Raw genomic sequence first — 17,944 nt, 5'->3', positions numbered from 1 at the left:
GCACAGAGTATGCAACTAAACTTATCTTAGGGCAGCTTACAAGCTGCGTAGTGCGGTAAAGGTGGCGCACTATAAGGACATTAAGGCAAGAAATGGCGCAATGTAAAGCTATATGACAATAAAACAAGGAGCCGCATAAATAATCGGAAGTGACTGCATGGCGCCTTTCCAAGCATGCTGCGTATGTGCGAGCTGTTTCGTCTACCGCATAGCTGGGCTAGGCGAAGAGTGCTGTCCCCGACTCATCCTAGCAGACCTGCGCAGCTTTGTGAGCGACTGGACTTCCACGTCCCCGAGAGTGTCGGTAGGCCGGGAAGAGAAGCTTTCCTGGACGCTCATTATCAACAGCGTGCTCGCAAATGCCATCGCACCGAGCAGGACGTGGACTAAGTTTTCCCGGCCATAGCAGTGAGCGAAAGAAGCCAGCGCAGGCGCCACAGACGCTCCGAGGCAACCCGTCGAGATGGCACCGCCGAACGCTAGCGACCGCACCACGGTCGCGAAGAGCTCTGCCACGCACAGAAAGTTGACTACGAGCGCGATAGAGACGCATATGTTCGCCAGCATCAGCAGCGTCGAGGCCACTCCGCGGGGTTCGACGGCTTGGAGCACGCCAAGGAGGCAGCAGGCTAGCCCAAGGAGTAACATGAGCACGCATAACATTCGAAGCCTGCCTACACTGGTCATGCCCTGGTACGTCAGGATGCAGACGGGCCAGAACAGACCCAGCCGAGTCTCCTGGACAACTTATGCTCCGGATAGCCCACGTTGAGCCTCAGCGCCTGCCAGGTGAGCACCAGCGAGAACGATATGCCGAGCACGATCGCGGCGCGCAAGCGTAGCGGGTACGAGGCCACCGGTCAAGCAGCGTGGCCGCACCGCAAGTCGGCACGTTCTGCCTCTGCAGCTTAATGGATTCAGTGGCCTTGCCGAGCGCCTGCGGAGCCGCCTCGGGCGACTGCCGGTTCCAGTCGGCGGCGCGCAGGACTAGCAGCTGGACCTCCTGGACCTTCCACATGGCGAGCAGCCAGCACGGGGCCTCGAACGAGAGCGTCGCCGCACACACGAGAAGCAGGCAGCCGGCAGGCGCCGGCCCGATCAGCTGCGTTGGCAGCGACGGGAGTCCATCCAACGCGACGGACAACAGGCTGGCCATTACGGCCCCGAGCACGATCGCCGTCGTGCCGAACAAGGTCTGGTAGTGGGAAGCGGTCACTTCGAAGAGGAGCACGAAGGCGACGGCAAACGCGCTGCTCGAGCCACCCGAGGCGACCAGCGTCGACAACAGGTACAGGTTGAACGAGCCGGCCAGTTGGCCTGCTAAGGCGGCCAGCGTGAAGCACACGGCCAACGCCAGAACGACGGGACGCCGCCCGACAACGTCGGCCAGCTGTCCGACGGCACCCAGCGTGTCCACGGTTCCGGCCATGGAGACCAACCAGTGCCTCTGGCACACCAGGTTCCAGCGACGCACGATGGACGAGACGCCATGGTCTTCGTAGTCCCAGTCTCGGCAGCGCACCGGCTTGCGCCTCTCGGCGTCGTCGGGCATGTCGAACACGGTACAGCGGCTCCATGTGCCATCTGTCTCTATGGACACGCCCACCTTCTTCCAGTCCGCCACCGAGAGGTTGGAGAAGATGGCCGGCGGCTGGCACCTGCACGCGTTTTGAGGCACCTTTCAAAAAATGCAACGCGGTTGGACGAATAACCTTTGCTCATGCACGGCACTCGTACGTGCGAAGCGTGCTTCAACAGCGCCGCGATTTTCCATATTCACATGCAAGAAGAATTCTCAATGTTCCTTTTGTGCTGTATTAAGTGTGTCCGAAATCCCCAACGTAGGACAAAATGTGCCTAATCTCTGTAAGTACAGCATACGCAATTCTTCACACGCGGCACAACTCCTAATTTGTTATTCTGCCCCTGTCCGACTTCAAAAGTGGCCTAATTGATGTCACCCTGCCCTGCCTCATTTGTGACTTTACCGTGCATTCTCAAAGCCAACCGGCCTACCGATTTTGGTGAACATCTAACCCTGATACGATAAACAATTTTAAGCACAGAATGGCGATTGCCAACGCCCAGCGCCAGCGCCATTACTTCCTTCCCACATTCTACAAGCCGCCTCATAATTACTCTAGCCTCAAGCTCCTCTGTTTCATTATTGCTCCATTCCGCTCACATTTATTGATACGAAAGCATCACCTCGGCCACTGAGCGAGAGATACGCCGCCTGTATGCTAAACGGCTCCTTAATTCTCATCGGCATCGAAGCCACATCACGTACACCCGTGAGCAAAAGTATAGGGACCACAGGGTCACCGAAAAAACTGAATTTCTTCGTCGTTAACATGCGTGATGGATAATGGAAGAGAGAATAGTCTTGAGGAATTTTAAATCCCACAAGTAACGCCGGAAGAAGTGAAGAAAGCCTTGGGAGCTATGCATAGGGGGAAAGCAGCTGGGGAGGATCAGGTAACAGCAGATTTGTTGAAGAATGGTGGGCAGATTGTTCTAGAAAAACTCGCCACCCTCTATACTTAATGCCTCATGACTTCGAGCGTGCCGGAATTTTGAAAGAACGCTAACACAATCCTAATCCATAAGAAAGGAGACGCCAAGGACTTAAAAATTATAAACCGTACAGATTAGTGTCCGTTGCCTACAAAGTATTCACTATGGTAATCGCAAATAGAATCAGGAACACCGTAGACTTCTGTCAACCAAAGGACCAGGCTGGATTCCGTAAAGGCTACTGAACAATAGACCATATTCACACTATCAATCAGATGATAGAGGAATGTGCGGAATATAACCAACCCTTATATATAGCTTTCATTAATTACGAGAAAGCGTTTGATTCAGTCGAAACCTCAGCAGTCATGGAGGCATTACGGAATCAGGGTGTAGACGAGCTGTATGTAAAAATACTGAAAAATATCTATAGAGGCTCCTCAGCCACCGTAGTCCTCCATAAAGAAAGCAACAAATATCCCAATAAAGAAAGGTGTCAGGCAGGGAGATACTATCTCTCCAATGCTATTCACAGCGTGTTTACAGGAGGTATTCAGAGACCTGGATTGGGAAGAATTGGGGATAAGAGGTAATGGAGAATACCTTAGTAACTTGCGATTCGCTGATGATATTGGCTTGCTTAGTAACTCAGGGGACTAATTACAATGCATGCTCGCTGACCTGGAGAGGCAAAGCAGAACGGTGGGTCTAGAAACTAAAGTAATGTTTAACAGTCTCGGAAGAGAAAAGCAGTTTACGATAGGTAACGAGGCACTGGAAGTCATAAAGGAATACATCTACTTAGGACAGGTAGTGACCGCGGATCCGGATCATGAGACTGTAATAATCAGAAGAATAAGAATGGGCTGGGGTGCGTTTGGCAGACATTCTCATATTATGAACAGCAGGTTGCCATTATCCCTCAAGAGAAAAGTGCATAACAGCTGCGTCTTACCAGTACTCGCATACGGGGCAGATACCTGGAGGCTTACTAATAGGGTTCTACTTAAATTGAGCACGACGCAACGAGCTATGGAAAGAAGAATGATAGGTGTAACGTTGAGGGATAAGAAAAGAGCAGAGTGGGTGAGGGAACAAACGCGAACTCATGACATCCTAGTTGAAATCAAGAATAAGAAATGGGCATGGGCAGGACATGTATAGAGGAGTGAAGATAACCGATGGTCATTAAGGGTTACGAACTGGATTCCAAGGGAAGGGTAGCGTAGCAGGGGACGGCAGAAAGTGGGGTGGGTGGATGAGATTTAAAAGTTTGCAGTGGCAACATGGCCACAATTAGTACATGATCGGGGTAGTTGGACAAGTATGGGAGAGGCCTTTGCCCTGCAGTGGGCGTAACCAGGCTGATGATGATGAACATGCGTAAACTGAAAATTACGAGTGTACTGGAAATTTCGCAATGCCAAGTTTGAATTGCAGTCTTTAATTTCAAGTGACATTCACAGGCACAAGAGAAAATCGGCTTTACCTTGCAATCTCTGGTCCTTATAAAACTATAAGACTCCCGCGTGCATGTGCCTCGACAGAGCAGAGCGGACAAATGGATACAGATGCTGCCGTACTGGTGCACCAGGCGTTGCGTGAGGAGAAAGGGCATCGTCGTGACGCCACGTCACCCTCACTCTCCGAAGCCTCTATAACCCGCGCAAGCTCTCGCCTACGTTCTAGCGTCGCCTTGATAGTCGCTGTAAAGAAATTATTGCAGAAAAAAGCAATAAATTCAAAAGGGGAAAACGTTGGTGGTAGTGAGTTTTGAACCTGCACCCCATGCTCAGAAACCAAGTGTTTTCTCTATAGTACATAACCAGCAGCGCCTCTGAGATAGCAGGCTTCTACACTCCACTTCATGACGTCACGCTACTTGGACCAAAATTTCTGTTGCCAAGCCCGGCGTCACGAAAGCGGTGACGTCACAATCACCGCGGCTCACTAGGGAGCGTTCCCGTTAGGTTCTATGGCAGTCGGTGAACGTAGCATGACGTCACGGATCGAAGTGCATCGGCCTTTTATTATCTAGGATGCGTTCGCCAAGCGCACCAACACACTCGCTTGCCCGCGAGGAGTGCATAACTCGAAGGGCCGCTCAGCGCCGTTCAATTGGACATTAATGCTTTCGCATTCACAAATAAAAAAAGTGCTTAGGTGTCCTCAGATTTCAGGTTATCTTGATGGGTGCTTGAGTTAGTCTTCCTTTCGGTTCCCTACACTTAAACACTCCCGGCGCACAGCAACCTTCCAGCACTTGCGTCCACTTCGTTGACGCGACCTGCACGGTCGTTGTTGGTCTCGACTCTCGAGGTATTTTTTCGCGACAACAATGAATCGCGCTTGCTGCGTCGTAGGCTGCAAATCTAGCGGTCGGCGACATGTCAAGTTGCGACATCGTGTCCTTCTATAAGGCAACAAGCCAGCGGCTGTAGTGCACCGGGCTCTCGATATCCGATGGGCGCCACGATGCAGCTAGAACAAATACAGCCCAATGCCTCTAACATATGTAATATTTCTTTTTCACCAACATACGAAGCGTTTTCAATAAGCGTCCGGCATTGTCTTCTCTTGCTGACTCGTGTTCCGCAGATATAATTTTTTGACTGAGACTTATCTATCAGCTAAGGTAAGCAACAACGAGATTTTTGATTGTGTAAAGCATTGTTTCTGTTACCGATATGACCGTGAAGGACGCTCAGGCGGCGGTGTTTTAATCGGCATTAGTGAAGGACTGCTGTCTAGTGTAGTAAGCGTCCTATCATCTTTAGAGCTTGTTTGCGTATGAGTTGTGTTTGACGACCGGCATTTCATTTCTTGCGCATGCCGCAAACCACCTATTGTTCATGCTTCATTTTTTAAAATAATTGCACGATGTCTTTAATAGCATAATTGTTCGTTACCCCAAATCATCACTGTTTATTTTTGGTAACTTCAGTTTCCTAGATATCATATGGCAGAATGATTCGGTTTCCCTTAAGCGTTTTTCTAAAGAGTTCACAGTTTGTTAGCATGTGCTCGGATTTTATTGTAACGCAACTTGCGCTCAATCCTACTAGTATCTCTGCCTCATCGGCTAATATCCCGGATTTATTCTTCACTACGCACCCCCACAAAGTTTCCTGGCTAGCTTATCTGCAAGGACTCAGTGACCATGTAGCTCTACATTTTTTTTGCGTACGTGCGCTCAGTCTGAAAAAGTATCAAAATCACTCGCGATTACAATAAAGTGGATATTATGTCTATCGCTACCGAAATTGAATTTTTTCTATGCAATACATGCAAAGCTTTCAGCAACGTTTGGTTGAAGAGAATTTGTTTTTATATAAAAATCAATTACTACCTTTCATTGAGTGATTTGTGCGTCGAAGAAAAATTACGTCTCAGCAGCGTTCGCGGATTTGCGAAGGAAGACGAAGTGACTGCGAGCCAGAACGCTATTTTTCTAGCTCAACTATTTTCGGGTAGAGCAAGCTGCCAGGAGCGTGTTGTATCAAGTTTCAAGGTGGGAAACGATTTTTCGCTGCTTTACCAAGCAATTCCACCCGAGCAACACCGACACCACTTAAGACGCTGCACATGCCTGGAGGTAAGCCTAGACGGGCTACCACCCGCCAGGCCTAACAATACCCAAGCCTTACGCATCAAGTTTTCGCCAAGCATGGAGGTCCAAGTTGAAGGAGAGGAGATTTCTCCTGAATAATTTGGTGGAGATGCAGGCTGACGCATGATCGGCTCCGAAACCTGGTCCAGCCCCAGCGCATCGTAGGATAGACCTAAGAATGAAGCCTACTTCCGGACCGGCGAGGGAGATGGTCGACAACCACCGCGACGCCCGTGGAACGTAAAACAAGTACTCGAGCCCAGCAGAATGCCGGCTCTCCCGAGGAACGACATCAAGATTGTCAGTGGACCCAAGGGCGGCCTCCACACCGCAACGATCGGCGCAGTCAGGATTGTGTCAGCCATATACCGGGCTGCAGGAGTGTCCGATCAAGACGCCTGCGAAGATACCGTCTGCTCCAACACCCTCAAAACATTGTCGTTATCAGCACACCCAGTAGCACCAACGCAGAAAACTACAGGAAGCTCGAGGTCATTGGGATCGGCGACCGCCAATACGACGTGAACGCGTATGAAATGGCTCCTGATCATACGGCCAATGGGTCATCCGAGGCATACCTCTCGAAGAAGACTCCAGGACCATTAACTCCAAGATCGTCAACGACAGGAACCCGACAGCCCTAGCAGCCAAGCGTCCTAGCAACACTACGACTGTCATCATCGCCTTCGAAGGCCTAAAAGTGCCCACTCTCGTCAGGTACGGAGGCACTCTGCTTCGCTGTGTGCTGTACAGGAAGCAGGTTGACATCTGTCACCAATGCGGTAGACTGGGGCACCATATGGACGTCTGCCCAAATCCCCAGAACATAATTTGCAGGGGCTGCGGTGCCAAGAACCCAGACCCCAACCACCAGTGCACCCCAAACTTCCGCCTATGTGGAGGGGAACACCCCATGGCAGACAAATCCTGCCGAGCAAAGTTCGAAACAGCATATATAGTCAAGAAACGAATATGGGAAAGGAAATGAGCCGAAGCGGAAGCAGAACTCGAGGCGGTCAAGGAGTCCGGAGGAGAGCTAGCCCCCGCCCTGCAAAAGCCAAGATCCAGATCCAGAAGCCGGGCCAGGTCCAGATCGACGTCGGCTACCGGGACTCGTCGATCCCACCAGCACAGCCGGTCGAGGAGCAGAGCTCGCAGTCGCACCCCGGGACCGGGCCGAGCCAGGTTCAGATCCATCCAGGCCCTCCCAGAAAAGGTGAGCTGGGCAGACGCGGTCAAGGGTGCGCCAAGGCGCGGGGTCTACTGAGTAACTGCCTCAGAAAAGCAAGTCACAAATTACATAGACAATGAGAATAATGCAGAAATAAAACGTGAAAACGCCATGCTCAGGAGCCTAGTACAACAGCTAAACCTAGAGGTACGCGAACTGAGAAAGGTCGCGCCTTCCGCGCAACCACCTAGAATCACTCCCGTCAGCATTCTTGCTCCGAGCAACAATGGCGAAGAACAGGACAAAGCAACCACACCCGCGAAAAAGTGAGCCGTACAAAGCCAAGACACCAGCCGCGCCAAACAGGCGAGATTGGAAATTAAAGCCATGCTTACCGAACTACAAAGTGCAATCGGCAATCTGTCTTCCGCCATATCCGGCCTCACAATCGGGGTGTTCAAGCTCGAGGAATGTGCAATGTGGGCACCGTCCCTATCGCAATCACCACAGCCGAACACGAGAACTCATAATATAAATCCTGGAATCCCATACGTTCCCATGGTGGAACCGCGCACCGCTCCAGTTTCTCAACAGCTCCTTATTTATGACTCCAGGATGGCCAGACACGATGAAGAGCTATTGGACTGGCAGTGGAACTGCAGAGGTTTAGCCGGGAAAAAAACGGTCTCACAATAATACGTAAGAAACATCCAACCCAAACCCTATGTGATAATGCTACAAGAAACCGTGGGCGCGTCGGCCAACATCCCGGGCTACCGCGCCCTCGTCCTTAAATTCCAAAACGATAGGGGCGTCACCACACTAATCAGAAAGGGCCTAGTAGCCATAGAACATGAGATTAAAGGCCCCTAGGCCGAGCATATAATTACGATATTATGTAGCGATGCTCAAGCGACTAGCCGCCGCGATAACTACGATTAAGCTGGTCGCTGTGCTTGGCACGAGTGGGAGCGCGACCGGGTGCCTGTCTTCAGTGTAAATAGCCTGTAAATAGCCTCTTCTGTCTGTGTCTTTTCACACGCAACATTCTGGTGGAGATCAGCGATCCCCGTCCTCACTACGAAACTCCGAAGTGGTCGGCACACCGAGCTTGTCACCGTGCCTCCCGGTGACGCGCCCGCCTCTGCAACGGCTTCAGCTTGTCCCACTGCTCCACATCGCGACCACTGCATCGCGACCCCACATCGCGACCACTGCTCCATTGTGACCCATGTGTGTTCTCTGGCCTGGATGCACAGCATGTTCACGACTGGATCAAGCTCTATGAACACGCCAGTGCTAATACCAGGTGGGACCCAACGATTATGCTCGCCAATGTTATCTTTTATCTCGGCGGCACCCAACGCGTGTGGCACCAAACGCATGACGACGAGGTAACCAGTTGTGACAGTTTCAAAGGGAAGCTACGGGAATTGTTCGACGACGCCATTGGGCGCAAGGCTGCCGCGAGAAAGGCTCTTGCGTCTCGTGTTCAGTCATCTACGGAGCCGTACGTTTCCTACATCCTTGACGTCTTGGCTCTATGCCGCAAAGCTGACGATGCTATGTCCGAAGCAGATAAAGTGTCACATGTTCTAAAAGGCATCGCCGACAACGCTTTCAATTTGCTTGTTTTCGGCAACATCTCGACTATCGACACCATCATCAAAGAATGCCGCCGTAGGAGCCGCCGTATCAGACACCACATCACGCGGCTACCCAACAGTGCTGCTACGTCGACCCGTGAGGGCCGACCACGTCAGACCACGACCTGTGATGACGTCACCCACATTGTTCGCCGCGAACTCGAGGCCACCTGTTCGCCAGCTTTCTCCACGACGCCTCCCAATCCGCCAGAAATCACCATTGCGATGATTCAGGCCGTTGTCCGACAAGAATTTGAGAACATGAGTCCGAACTCCATGTGTTCCATGACTCAACCCAGCGTTCCCCAGTTCTCCAACGGCCCTCCTCGTCCTCAGCAGTCCTTTTCCGCCACATCTCACCGCAAGCCGTCCGATTGGCGTACCCATGATGACCGGCCGATCTGCTTCCACTGCTGTCGCATCGGGCACGGCGCTCGTCACTGCCGCAACCAACGGCCACCACCTCCTCGGACATACGCCGCGGCTCATTCCCTCACCTTTAGACTTTCCGTTCCCTATACCACCCGCCATTAATCCACTGCCGCTGATGCTCCTCCTCCAAACCTTCGCTACAGCTGCTCGCTCTCACCTCGACGCCATCAGTCTCGTTCGTCCCAACCCCGTCGCTTCTCTTCGCCGCCAATCGCCTCCCGGATCTAGCCGGAAAACTAGGCACTGCAGATTCTGGAGGTGAAGCTGCGTTGTCGACCCTGCCCTTAAATCCTCTGCTTACATTACCCACGAACCGAAACCTTCTTGACGTTGACGTTAACGGCTCTCCTGTCACGGCACTCTGCGATGCAGGAGCAGCACATCGTTCTATTATGAGTGCTGCCTACCGACGACGACTGAAGAAGCTCCTCACCCCAGCGTCGGCACGCGTCGTCCGCGTTGCGGATGGCGGTACTGTGCCTATCATCGGCATGTGTGCGGCGCGCGTCAGCATCGCCGGCTGCCGCACTCCTGTTCTCTTCAACGTAATTGATCATTGCCCCCACAACCTCATTCTCGGCCTCGATTTTCTCTCCGCACATTCTGCTCTTCTTGACTGCTCTTCCAGTACCCTTCGCCTTGAGTTGCTGATGCTCACAGAACCTTTTGACGCACCCTACTGCCCCTTACGTCCCACCGGCTGTCTTCGCCTGCAGCCAAAGTCAATAGCCTACATTGAACTGTTGTCTTTCCCACCAGTTCATGATATCGAGTACCTCGTCACTCCTCTGTCCGACATTCCATTAAGGTATGACGTTACAGTGCTTCACAGTATACTAAATATTACTGGGGACCGCACTCGCATGCCTGTCTGTAACTTTGGATTGGCAAAGCAAATTCTGCCTTGCCACCGTAGATTGACTCGGCGTCCATTAGGTGGCAGCGTTATCGACCGATGGTTCTCGCGAGCTTAGCATGCCCCTCGCCCCAGCCTCGGGTGCCGATCCCAACATAAAGAAAATGGGTGTAATGGTTGCGCAGGCTGAAGAGCTTTGCCAAGTATTATCGGCCTACCGAGATATTTTCGACACCAACGATCGCCTTTAGGCCAGACGTTCGCTGTCAAGCATCGGAGTCTGACTGGCGATGCTACGCCTATTCACCGACGACCGTATAGAGTTTCTGCGTCGGAACCCCAAGTAATTCAAAACTAAGTCAACAAAATGCTAGATAAAAACATCATTGAGCCTTGTTCCAGTCACTGGGCGTCACCTGTGGTGTTGGTTAAGAAGAAGGCACTTCTGTGTAGACTACCGTCATCTGAACATTACTAAGCAGGACGTCTACCCGCTTCCACGTATAGACGACGCCCTTGACCGCCTGCACGGTTCCAGCTATTTCTCGTCTATTGATCTTCGTTTGCGATACTGGCAGATTGCTGTAGACGATATGGACAGAGAAAAAACCGCGTTCGTCACGCCTGATGGCCTATGCCAATTTAAAGTAATGCCGTTTGGATTATGCAACGCCACTGCCACCTTTGAGCGTATGATGGACTCCTTGCTCCAAGCTTTCAAATGATCCGCATGCCTCTGCTACCTCGACAAGGTCATCGTCTTCTCGCCAACGTTCGACACTCACCTTGAACGTCTCTCTATACTTGATGTATTTTGAAAGGCGAAGCTGCAATTTACCTCGTCCAAATGTCGTTTTGGCCACCGGCACATTACACTTCTGGGCCATCTTGCTGACACTTCCGGAGTACAGCCTGATCCCGACAAAACTCGCGCTGTCAGAGAGTTTCCGGTTCCGAAGACAGCCGCAGACGTTCGAAGCTTTGTATGACTAAGCTCGTACTTTTGTCGGTTGTTCCAGATTTTACGACAATTGCTAGACCCCAAACTAATATTTTGAAGAAAGCCGTACAATTCTCGTCGGGCACTGGAGAGGCCGCCGCCTTCTCTCGTCTCGTCACTCTTCTAACCTCACCACCCATTCTCGCCCACTTCGACCCTGATGCCCCTACAGAATTGCGTACAAATGCCAGCGGTCGTGGCGTAAGTGCCTACTTAGCCCAGCGTCAGCGTGGCCAGGATCGCGTTATGGCTTATGCGAGCCGCCTCTTAGCACCATCGGAGTGCAACTATTCCATTACGGAACGAGAATGCTTTGCTGTTGTCTGGGCGGTTGCGAATTTCCGTCCTTACCTTTACGGTCACCCTTTTTTCGTAGTCGCTGACCATCATGCTCTCTGCTGGCTCTCATCGCTAAAAGATCCTACAGGCCGGCTTGGTCAATGGGCTTTGAGGCTACGAGAATTTTCGTATTCCGTGGTCTACAAGTCTGGCCGCCTGCACCAAGACGCTGACAGCTTGTCGCGTTACCCTGTTGACGACTCTGGCTGTTCCAATATAGCCTGTGCTTATTGCGTATTCTCTGTATCACAGCTGCTTCATTTCGCCGACGAGCAACGCCATGACGCCTACATTAGAGCACTCATCGACCGTTTTGAACACTCTCCGGCCGATGCTACTCTACGCCTCTCTGTCCTCCGCGACGGTACTCTGTACCGTCCTAGCCTTCATCCGGAGGGCTCTGAGTTCCTACTTGTAATACCTAAACACCTCCGCTCCACCGTTCTAGGAGAGCTCCACAACGCACCAACGGCAGGACATCTTGGCGTATCTCGAACCTATTACCGTGTACGTCGCCGTTATTTCTGGCCGGGCCTTGCCCGTTCCGTACGACGTTACGTCGCCGCTTGTGAACTTTGCCAACGATGCAAGAAGCCTTCCCAGCTCCCCGCTGGTTACCTGCAGCCGCTCGACATCACTGCTGAGCCCTTTCATCGTATCGGCTTAGACCTTTTCCGCCCATTCCCGGAATCTACATCAGGAAACAAGTGGGTTGTAGCCACGGTGGACTACGCGACCCGCTACGCCGTAACCCGTGCTCTTCCGACCAGTTGCGCAACTGATGTTGCGGACTTCCTCCTACCTGATATCATTTTGATACATGGTGTTCCGCGTCAATTGCTAACAGACCGTGGCCGTACGTTTTTGGCCAAGGTCATCGACGACATCATGCGTGCCTGCTCAATACGGCATAAATTTACCACCTCTTACCACCCCCAAACAAACGGCCTCACTGAGCGCTTGAACCGTCGCCTTACAGACATGCTATCCAAATACGTTTCCGACTACCACCGTGACTGGGACCTGGCTCTACCTTACAGTACCTTTGCATACAACGCTTCCCGTCTCGAAACTGCTGGCTTTTCCACGTTTTACCTCTTGTATGGCCGCGAACCAAGGCTACCACAGGACACTGTGCTTCCGCCCGCCACAGCTTATGCCACAGATTAGGCCACATCACATCACATAATCGGAACTAGCGATTACGCCCGTGATGCAATCGCCCATGGTGACCACGCTCGCCAACTTGCGCGCGTTCGTCTACAAGCGTCTCAAGACAAGCAGAGGCAACGCTACGACCTCCGTCACCATGATGTTCATTTTGTGCCCGGCAGCCTCGTGTTGCTTTGGTCACCTTCCCGTAAAGTTGGCCTTTGTGCAAAACTGCTTTCTTGTTACACAGGCCCATATCGCGTGCTCCGCAAAGTGACCGATGTCACCTATGAAATCGTTCTAGCCACGCCCACTGCGTCCTCCACTGTGACAACCAGTGACATTGTCCACGTGGCCCGGCTCAAGTCCTACAACTACGCGCCTTGGATATTTAACAGCACCGCAATGGTGCTTTTGCCATCGGGGGTAGTATTGCGATATCATCGAGCGATGCTCAAGAGACGTGCCGCCGCGAGAACGACGATGAAGTTGGTCGCTGCGCTTGGCGTGAGCGGGTGTCGGCCTGGCTGCCTGGCTCCAGTGTAAATAGCCTGTAAATAGCCTCTTCTGTCTGTGTCTTTCCGCACGCAACAATATAATGATGAAGATTATTCCTAGCAGAACTCTAAAGAATAGTGTCTTTATGCTGAACATATGCAGTAACCCATCCAAAAAACGGCAGCGTTTTCTCTCCGTGCTCAAAAAGACGGCCGAGCTCGCCGGCCTGAAATCGCTAATAGTGGGTGGGGATTTCAACGCTCCCTGCCATACCTGGGGATACGGCCAAACCAAAATCAAGGGCAAACAGTTATGGCAGGACTCACAAGACTTGGAATACGCACTCATCACGGATTCCAGCGCCCCAACGCGAATGGGCAATTCGGTTGCAAGAGATACCACACCGAACTTAACAATGATCACAAACATTGAGGGGACTACCTGGAGAAGCACCCTAGAAGACCTAGGTAGCGAGCGACCGCACGATCGAGATCACGAAAACCCGAGCAGGAACCCCCCCCCCCCGGTCAAAAGTTTCAAATGGACAGACCGGGACAAGTTCTGCAAGCACCGGGATATGAGGCTAGACGACGATCTGATCGGTGACATTGGCACATGGATCACGGACCTGACCAGGGATGTTGGTGAGGCCATGCAACCCATCACTCCCAAAATCCTGACGGAGAAGATGGACAGTAGCCTGGCCCACCTCTAGGAAGCCAAGAAATACATACAAACTCGATGACAAGGCCAGCAGCTCAATCGAAAGCTGAGGAAAAAGATAGCCGAACTAAACAAACAAGTCTAATAGCACTGCAAAACCTTGAGCAAACAACAGTGGGACGAAGTCTGCAACGCCGCGGATGGCCAACTCCACAACGCAGGCACGTGGTGACTGCTGAGGCACCCTCTGGGCGAAACCCAAAGCCAATCCAAGCAAAGAGCCGACATGCAGAGACTTCTGCACAAAGAGAAAGCGGCTGCGAGCGAGAAGCAAATCGTCATGAAACTGCGACAAGTACCTCTCGCAACGACCGATGGTCGAGCACGGCCGGTACGCTAGCAGTCCTAGTCCCAAGTTAGATGAAGACTTTAGTGAGGCGGAAATCAGAAAGGCACTCCAAGGACTCAATGGCAAGTCAGCCCCAGGACCGGACAGGGTTAACAACAAAACGCTTAAAAACCTGGACGACATATCTGTCACCAAACTCACGGGCTATATGAACAAGTGCTGGAGAGAAGGCCGCGTCTCGGAGCAGTGGAAGAGGTCCAAGGCTATCATCATTCCCAAGCACGGAAAGCCGGTGAGTTTTGGAGAACCTACGCCCAATCTCTCTCACGTCATGCGTGGGTAAGGTCTTGGAACGCGCCTTCCTGAACCGTATAAACAGCCACTTAGAAGAGGCGGAAGCCTACCCTCACACCATGATAGGCTTCCGATCCCGCCTGTCCACGCAGGACGTCATGTTACAACTGAAGAACCAGATCCTTGACGACAAGACAAGAATCACCAGAGCCATCCTAGTACTAGACCTGGAGAAAGCATACGACAACGTCGCTCACGAGCCGATCCTTAAACAAGTGTCTAATCTGAACCTGGGGGAAAGGGCCTACAACTACATAAGGGACTTTCTCAACGAAGCCACTCTGACAGTTGGCGACCTTGGGTCCAAAGAAAGAACCCTGGGAAGGACAGGTACCCCCAAGGGCTCAGTTATTTCTCCGCTCCTTTTCAACTTAGTCATGCTGGGTCTCCCCAGCAAACTACGGGAAATCGAAGGAATCCACCACGCTATATACGCAGACGATAAAACGATTTGGGCGGACCGCGGTAGTGACGGCCAAATTGAGGCCGCACTACAAACAGCCATTCACAACGACGAAGAGTACGTTCAAGGAACGGGCCTCAAATGCTACCCGAGCAAGTCCGAACTACTCCTTTACCGGCCCACGCGCAGAGGCATGCCACAAAAGAGCTACACGGGACCCCGAGAGTACGAGGAAATCGGCCTGTACAGCCAAGACTGAAACGCAATCCCCAAAGTAAACAAGATCAAAATCCTCGCAATGATCATTGAGGCCAACGGAGCTACCGACGAAACCGTGAGGGCGATCAAAGACAAAGTCACCAGTGCCAAGAGACTCAAAGAGTCTTTGGCACTGCCAATAGACACGCGGGCATGAAGGAAGAAAACGTCATTCGACTGATCCACTCATTCGTTGTCAGCCACATCGCCTATGTAGCCGCCTCCCACAACTGGTACATCTCGGAAGAGAACAAGATCAGTACGCTCATAAGGAAAACGTACAAGATAGCCCTTGGCCTCCCGGAATTGACGGGCACCGAGCTCCTGACTCAGCTGGGCATATACAACACCCTGGAAGCACAGCGCATCTTGCAGCTCGAACACCTGTCGACCACCACGATGGGAAGGTAGATTATGAACACGCTCGGCATAACGTACCACAACCAGCACGGCCAGAAAATGCTAATGCCCAACAAAATCAGAAACAACATTACGGTGGCAAACATACCAAGAAACGTACACCCCGATTACAACCGAGGTAGAAGAATGGCAAGAGCCGAGGCTCTTGTCCGTTCATTCGGCAGGGAGAGAATTGCGCACTTTGTCGACGAAGCTGAATATCCGAACGGCCAAAAATACACCGCCGTAGTCATATACACAGAGTCCAAAATCATAACCGGGTCATTCCATGCCAAACGTCCCAACCCCAAAAGTGACCATCACTGAAGTTCCTGAAAAAATTTGGGCTAGATGACCTTTGTGTGAATAAGGTTTCGCCGAAGTATTTTTGTCGAAAAAAAATGTGTGATCCCGTGATCGCTCTTTGAAATTTCCGGGACGAAGCAAAAGTTGGTTGGAGGTAATTTTTGTTTATTCAAGTCTGAAAGTAGGTACAATGATGAACTTTATTTTAGAACATTGTACTGGCATCCTTCTTTTGTATAACGTTATAACTGAATGAATTTTAGAATTTCCCGAATTTATTTGGCTCAGTAAAAAAGCAAAAAAAGTTGCGTTTTCAGACATTTCTTGCATAAACTGCGTTGACTTTTCAGCTGCAATAATTTTGGGGTCGGTGGCGGGTGGCCATGCCGGCGATGGTGGCCACCCGCCACCGACCCCAACAAGGGGACGCTACAAGGTTGGAACAATACCTGCAGACGCCAGCCATGCACCGCCGCTATAACCTAATATATATACCCAATAAGTAATATATATACCCAATACCCAATCATAAGTAACATCGAAGCCTTGCAGAACCGTGCTGCGCGATTTATATTTTCAGATTATTCTCGTTACACCAGCGTCACCGCGTTAAAGAATAAAGCTGACTTGGACAACTTAGCACTTCGCCGTAAAATTTCTCGCCTAACACTTTTCCATAAGCTTTATCACCATCCATCACTTCACGATGATTTCTTTCAGTCACCAACACTTATTTTTCCACGCCGTGACCATCCATACAAAGTCAAACGCATTAACTGCCAGTCATCCCATTATGCATCTTCGTTCTTACCACGCACAATAACTGAATGGAACGCCTTACCATCAGTCATTGCCACGGAACCAGACTTGACTAAGTTTCAACATTTAATTCGCTCACGACTTGTCGACTAATCGTATTATTATTCTTTTTTGGGACTTTTACAGTGTTTTTCGATATTTGTTGGTGTTTTTTAGTGCAGTTGCCTTATGTTCTCCTAATATGTACTAATGTTTTGTCTGTAATAATTGTGACCTAATTATCTTGTATATTAACTATGTTTCACTGTATTATTACTTCTGTTAACCTCTCTTGTTTTTAGTATGTACAAACTACAACCAGTGCTTGTGATTGACCCCCCCCCCATGTAATACCCTCGTAATGAGGGCCTTTGGGGGTATTTTGAATAAATAAATAAGACTGGATATATTACACAGGGTTAACCCTTGCCGCCAAGAAATACGGAAGCAATAAGAAGTCAAGAGGAGACAGGAAAGATGGAAAAGTCGGAGAGAAAGACGAAGATTGGAGAGGAGGACAGGAAAAGGCGACTGCCGGTTTCCTCCAGGTGGGTCAGTCTGGAGGTGCCGTCTATGTGAAGCAGAGGCCAAAGGGGTGTTGCCTCCGCCGGGGGGCCTTAAAGGTCCAAACTCCCAGCATTAGCTCAACCCCCAGGATCCCCCTTTCCCCATACACGGCTAAGCCGCGCATGGCTACACGCGGAAGGGTCCAACCCTCGTGTGCTCGGGTACGTGGTGTCGCAACACACCAAACGCCTGCTGACGCAGACGCCCCTGCGGGGTATCATATGCTTCGGTTCCTTTGCTGTCGTATGTAATTATTTGTAGAACCTTTAAAACTTTGCTGAGTTTGCTGTAACCTAACTCGTTTTGATCTTTCTAATTAGAACACGAGGTCCCCGTACAGCCTCACGCTTTGGGACCTTTTTCTGTATACGTTGTTACTGTGATTTTATTTTCTTGAGTGAATAAATAAAATTCTTCTTCTCTTCTTCGCTGGGCAATGTCTTTCGAAGACGGATAACATGCTGACGCTAATTACCAAGATGTTTCGTTCACGTAAAATGCAATGTCTTTCATAGCTAAATTCTAAGGGAATGTTAAGTATTTAGCAAAGCATCGTACACAACTTCGCGTATTGAATTGGCAGATATTCTTTTTACGCAAAATTTATGGACAGACACGGCGCGTAT

At 50.9% G+C, this 17,944-nt stretch overlaps 2 protein-coding genes across 2 annotated transcripts; both read right to left on the bottom strand.

The window, feature by feature from the left end:
- Positions 1-201: 201 nt before the first annotated feature.
- On the bottom strand, positions 202-687 carry LOC139052998 (solute carrier family 22 member 15-like). The gene has a single exon (XM_070530130.1). The coding sequence runs from the start codon at positions 685-687 to the stop codon at positions 202-204; it is 486 nt and encodes a 161-aa protein (XP_070386231.1).
- Positions 688-775: 88 nt separating this feature from the next.
- LOC139052997 (solute carrier family 22 member 13-like) lies at positions 776-4,135 on the bottom strand. Its single transcript, XM_070530129.1, has 2 exons — positions 4,101-4,135; positions 776-1,658 (listed from the first exon to the last, which is right to left on the bottom strand). The coding sequence occupies exons 1-2, from the start codon at positions 4,133-4,135 to the stop codon at positions 776-778; spliced, it is 918 nt and encodes a 305-aa protein (XP_070386230.1).
- Positions 4,136-17,944: the final 13,809 nt, after the last annotated feature.

Source organism: Dermacentor albipictus, unplaced genomic scaffold, assembly GCF_038994185.2.
Source record: "Dermacentor albipictus isolate Rhodes 1998 colony unplaced genomic scaffold, USDA_Dalb.pri_finalv2 scaffold_51, whole genome shotgun sequence".
In the NCBI taxonomy this organism is placed as follows: Eukaryota; Metazoa; Arthropoda; class Arachnida; order Ixodida; family Ixodidae; genus Dermacentor; species Dermacentor albipictus.
Note: the sequence above shows the minus strand (reverse complement) of the source record. Positions and strands in the feature narration are given on the sequence as shown.

Bases quoted from the DNA above. Each gene is read 5' to 3' on its own strand.
- LOC139052998 (XM_070530130.1), bottom strand. From the start codon at position 687: ATGACCAGTGTAGGCAGGCTTCGAATGTTATGCGTGCTCATGTTACTC.
- LOC139052997 (XM_070530129.1), bottom strand. From the start codon at position 4,135: ATGCCCTTTCTCCTCACGCAACGCCTGGTGCACCA. The intron at 1,659-4,100 runs GTACGGCAGCAT...AAACGCGTGCAG, and splicing joins ACGCAACGCCTGGTGCACCA to GTGCCAGCCGCCGGCCATCT.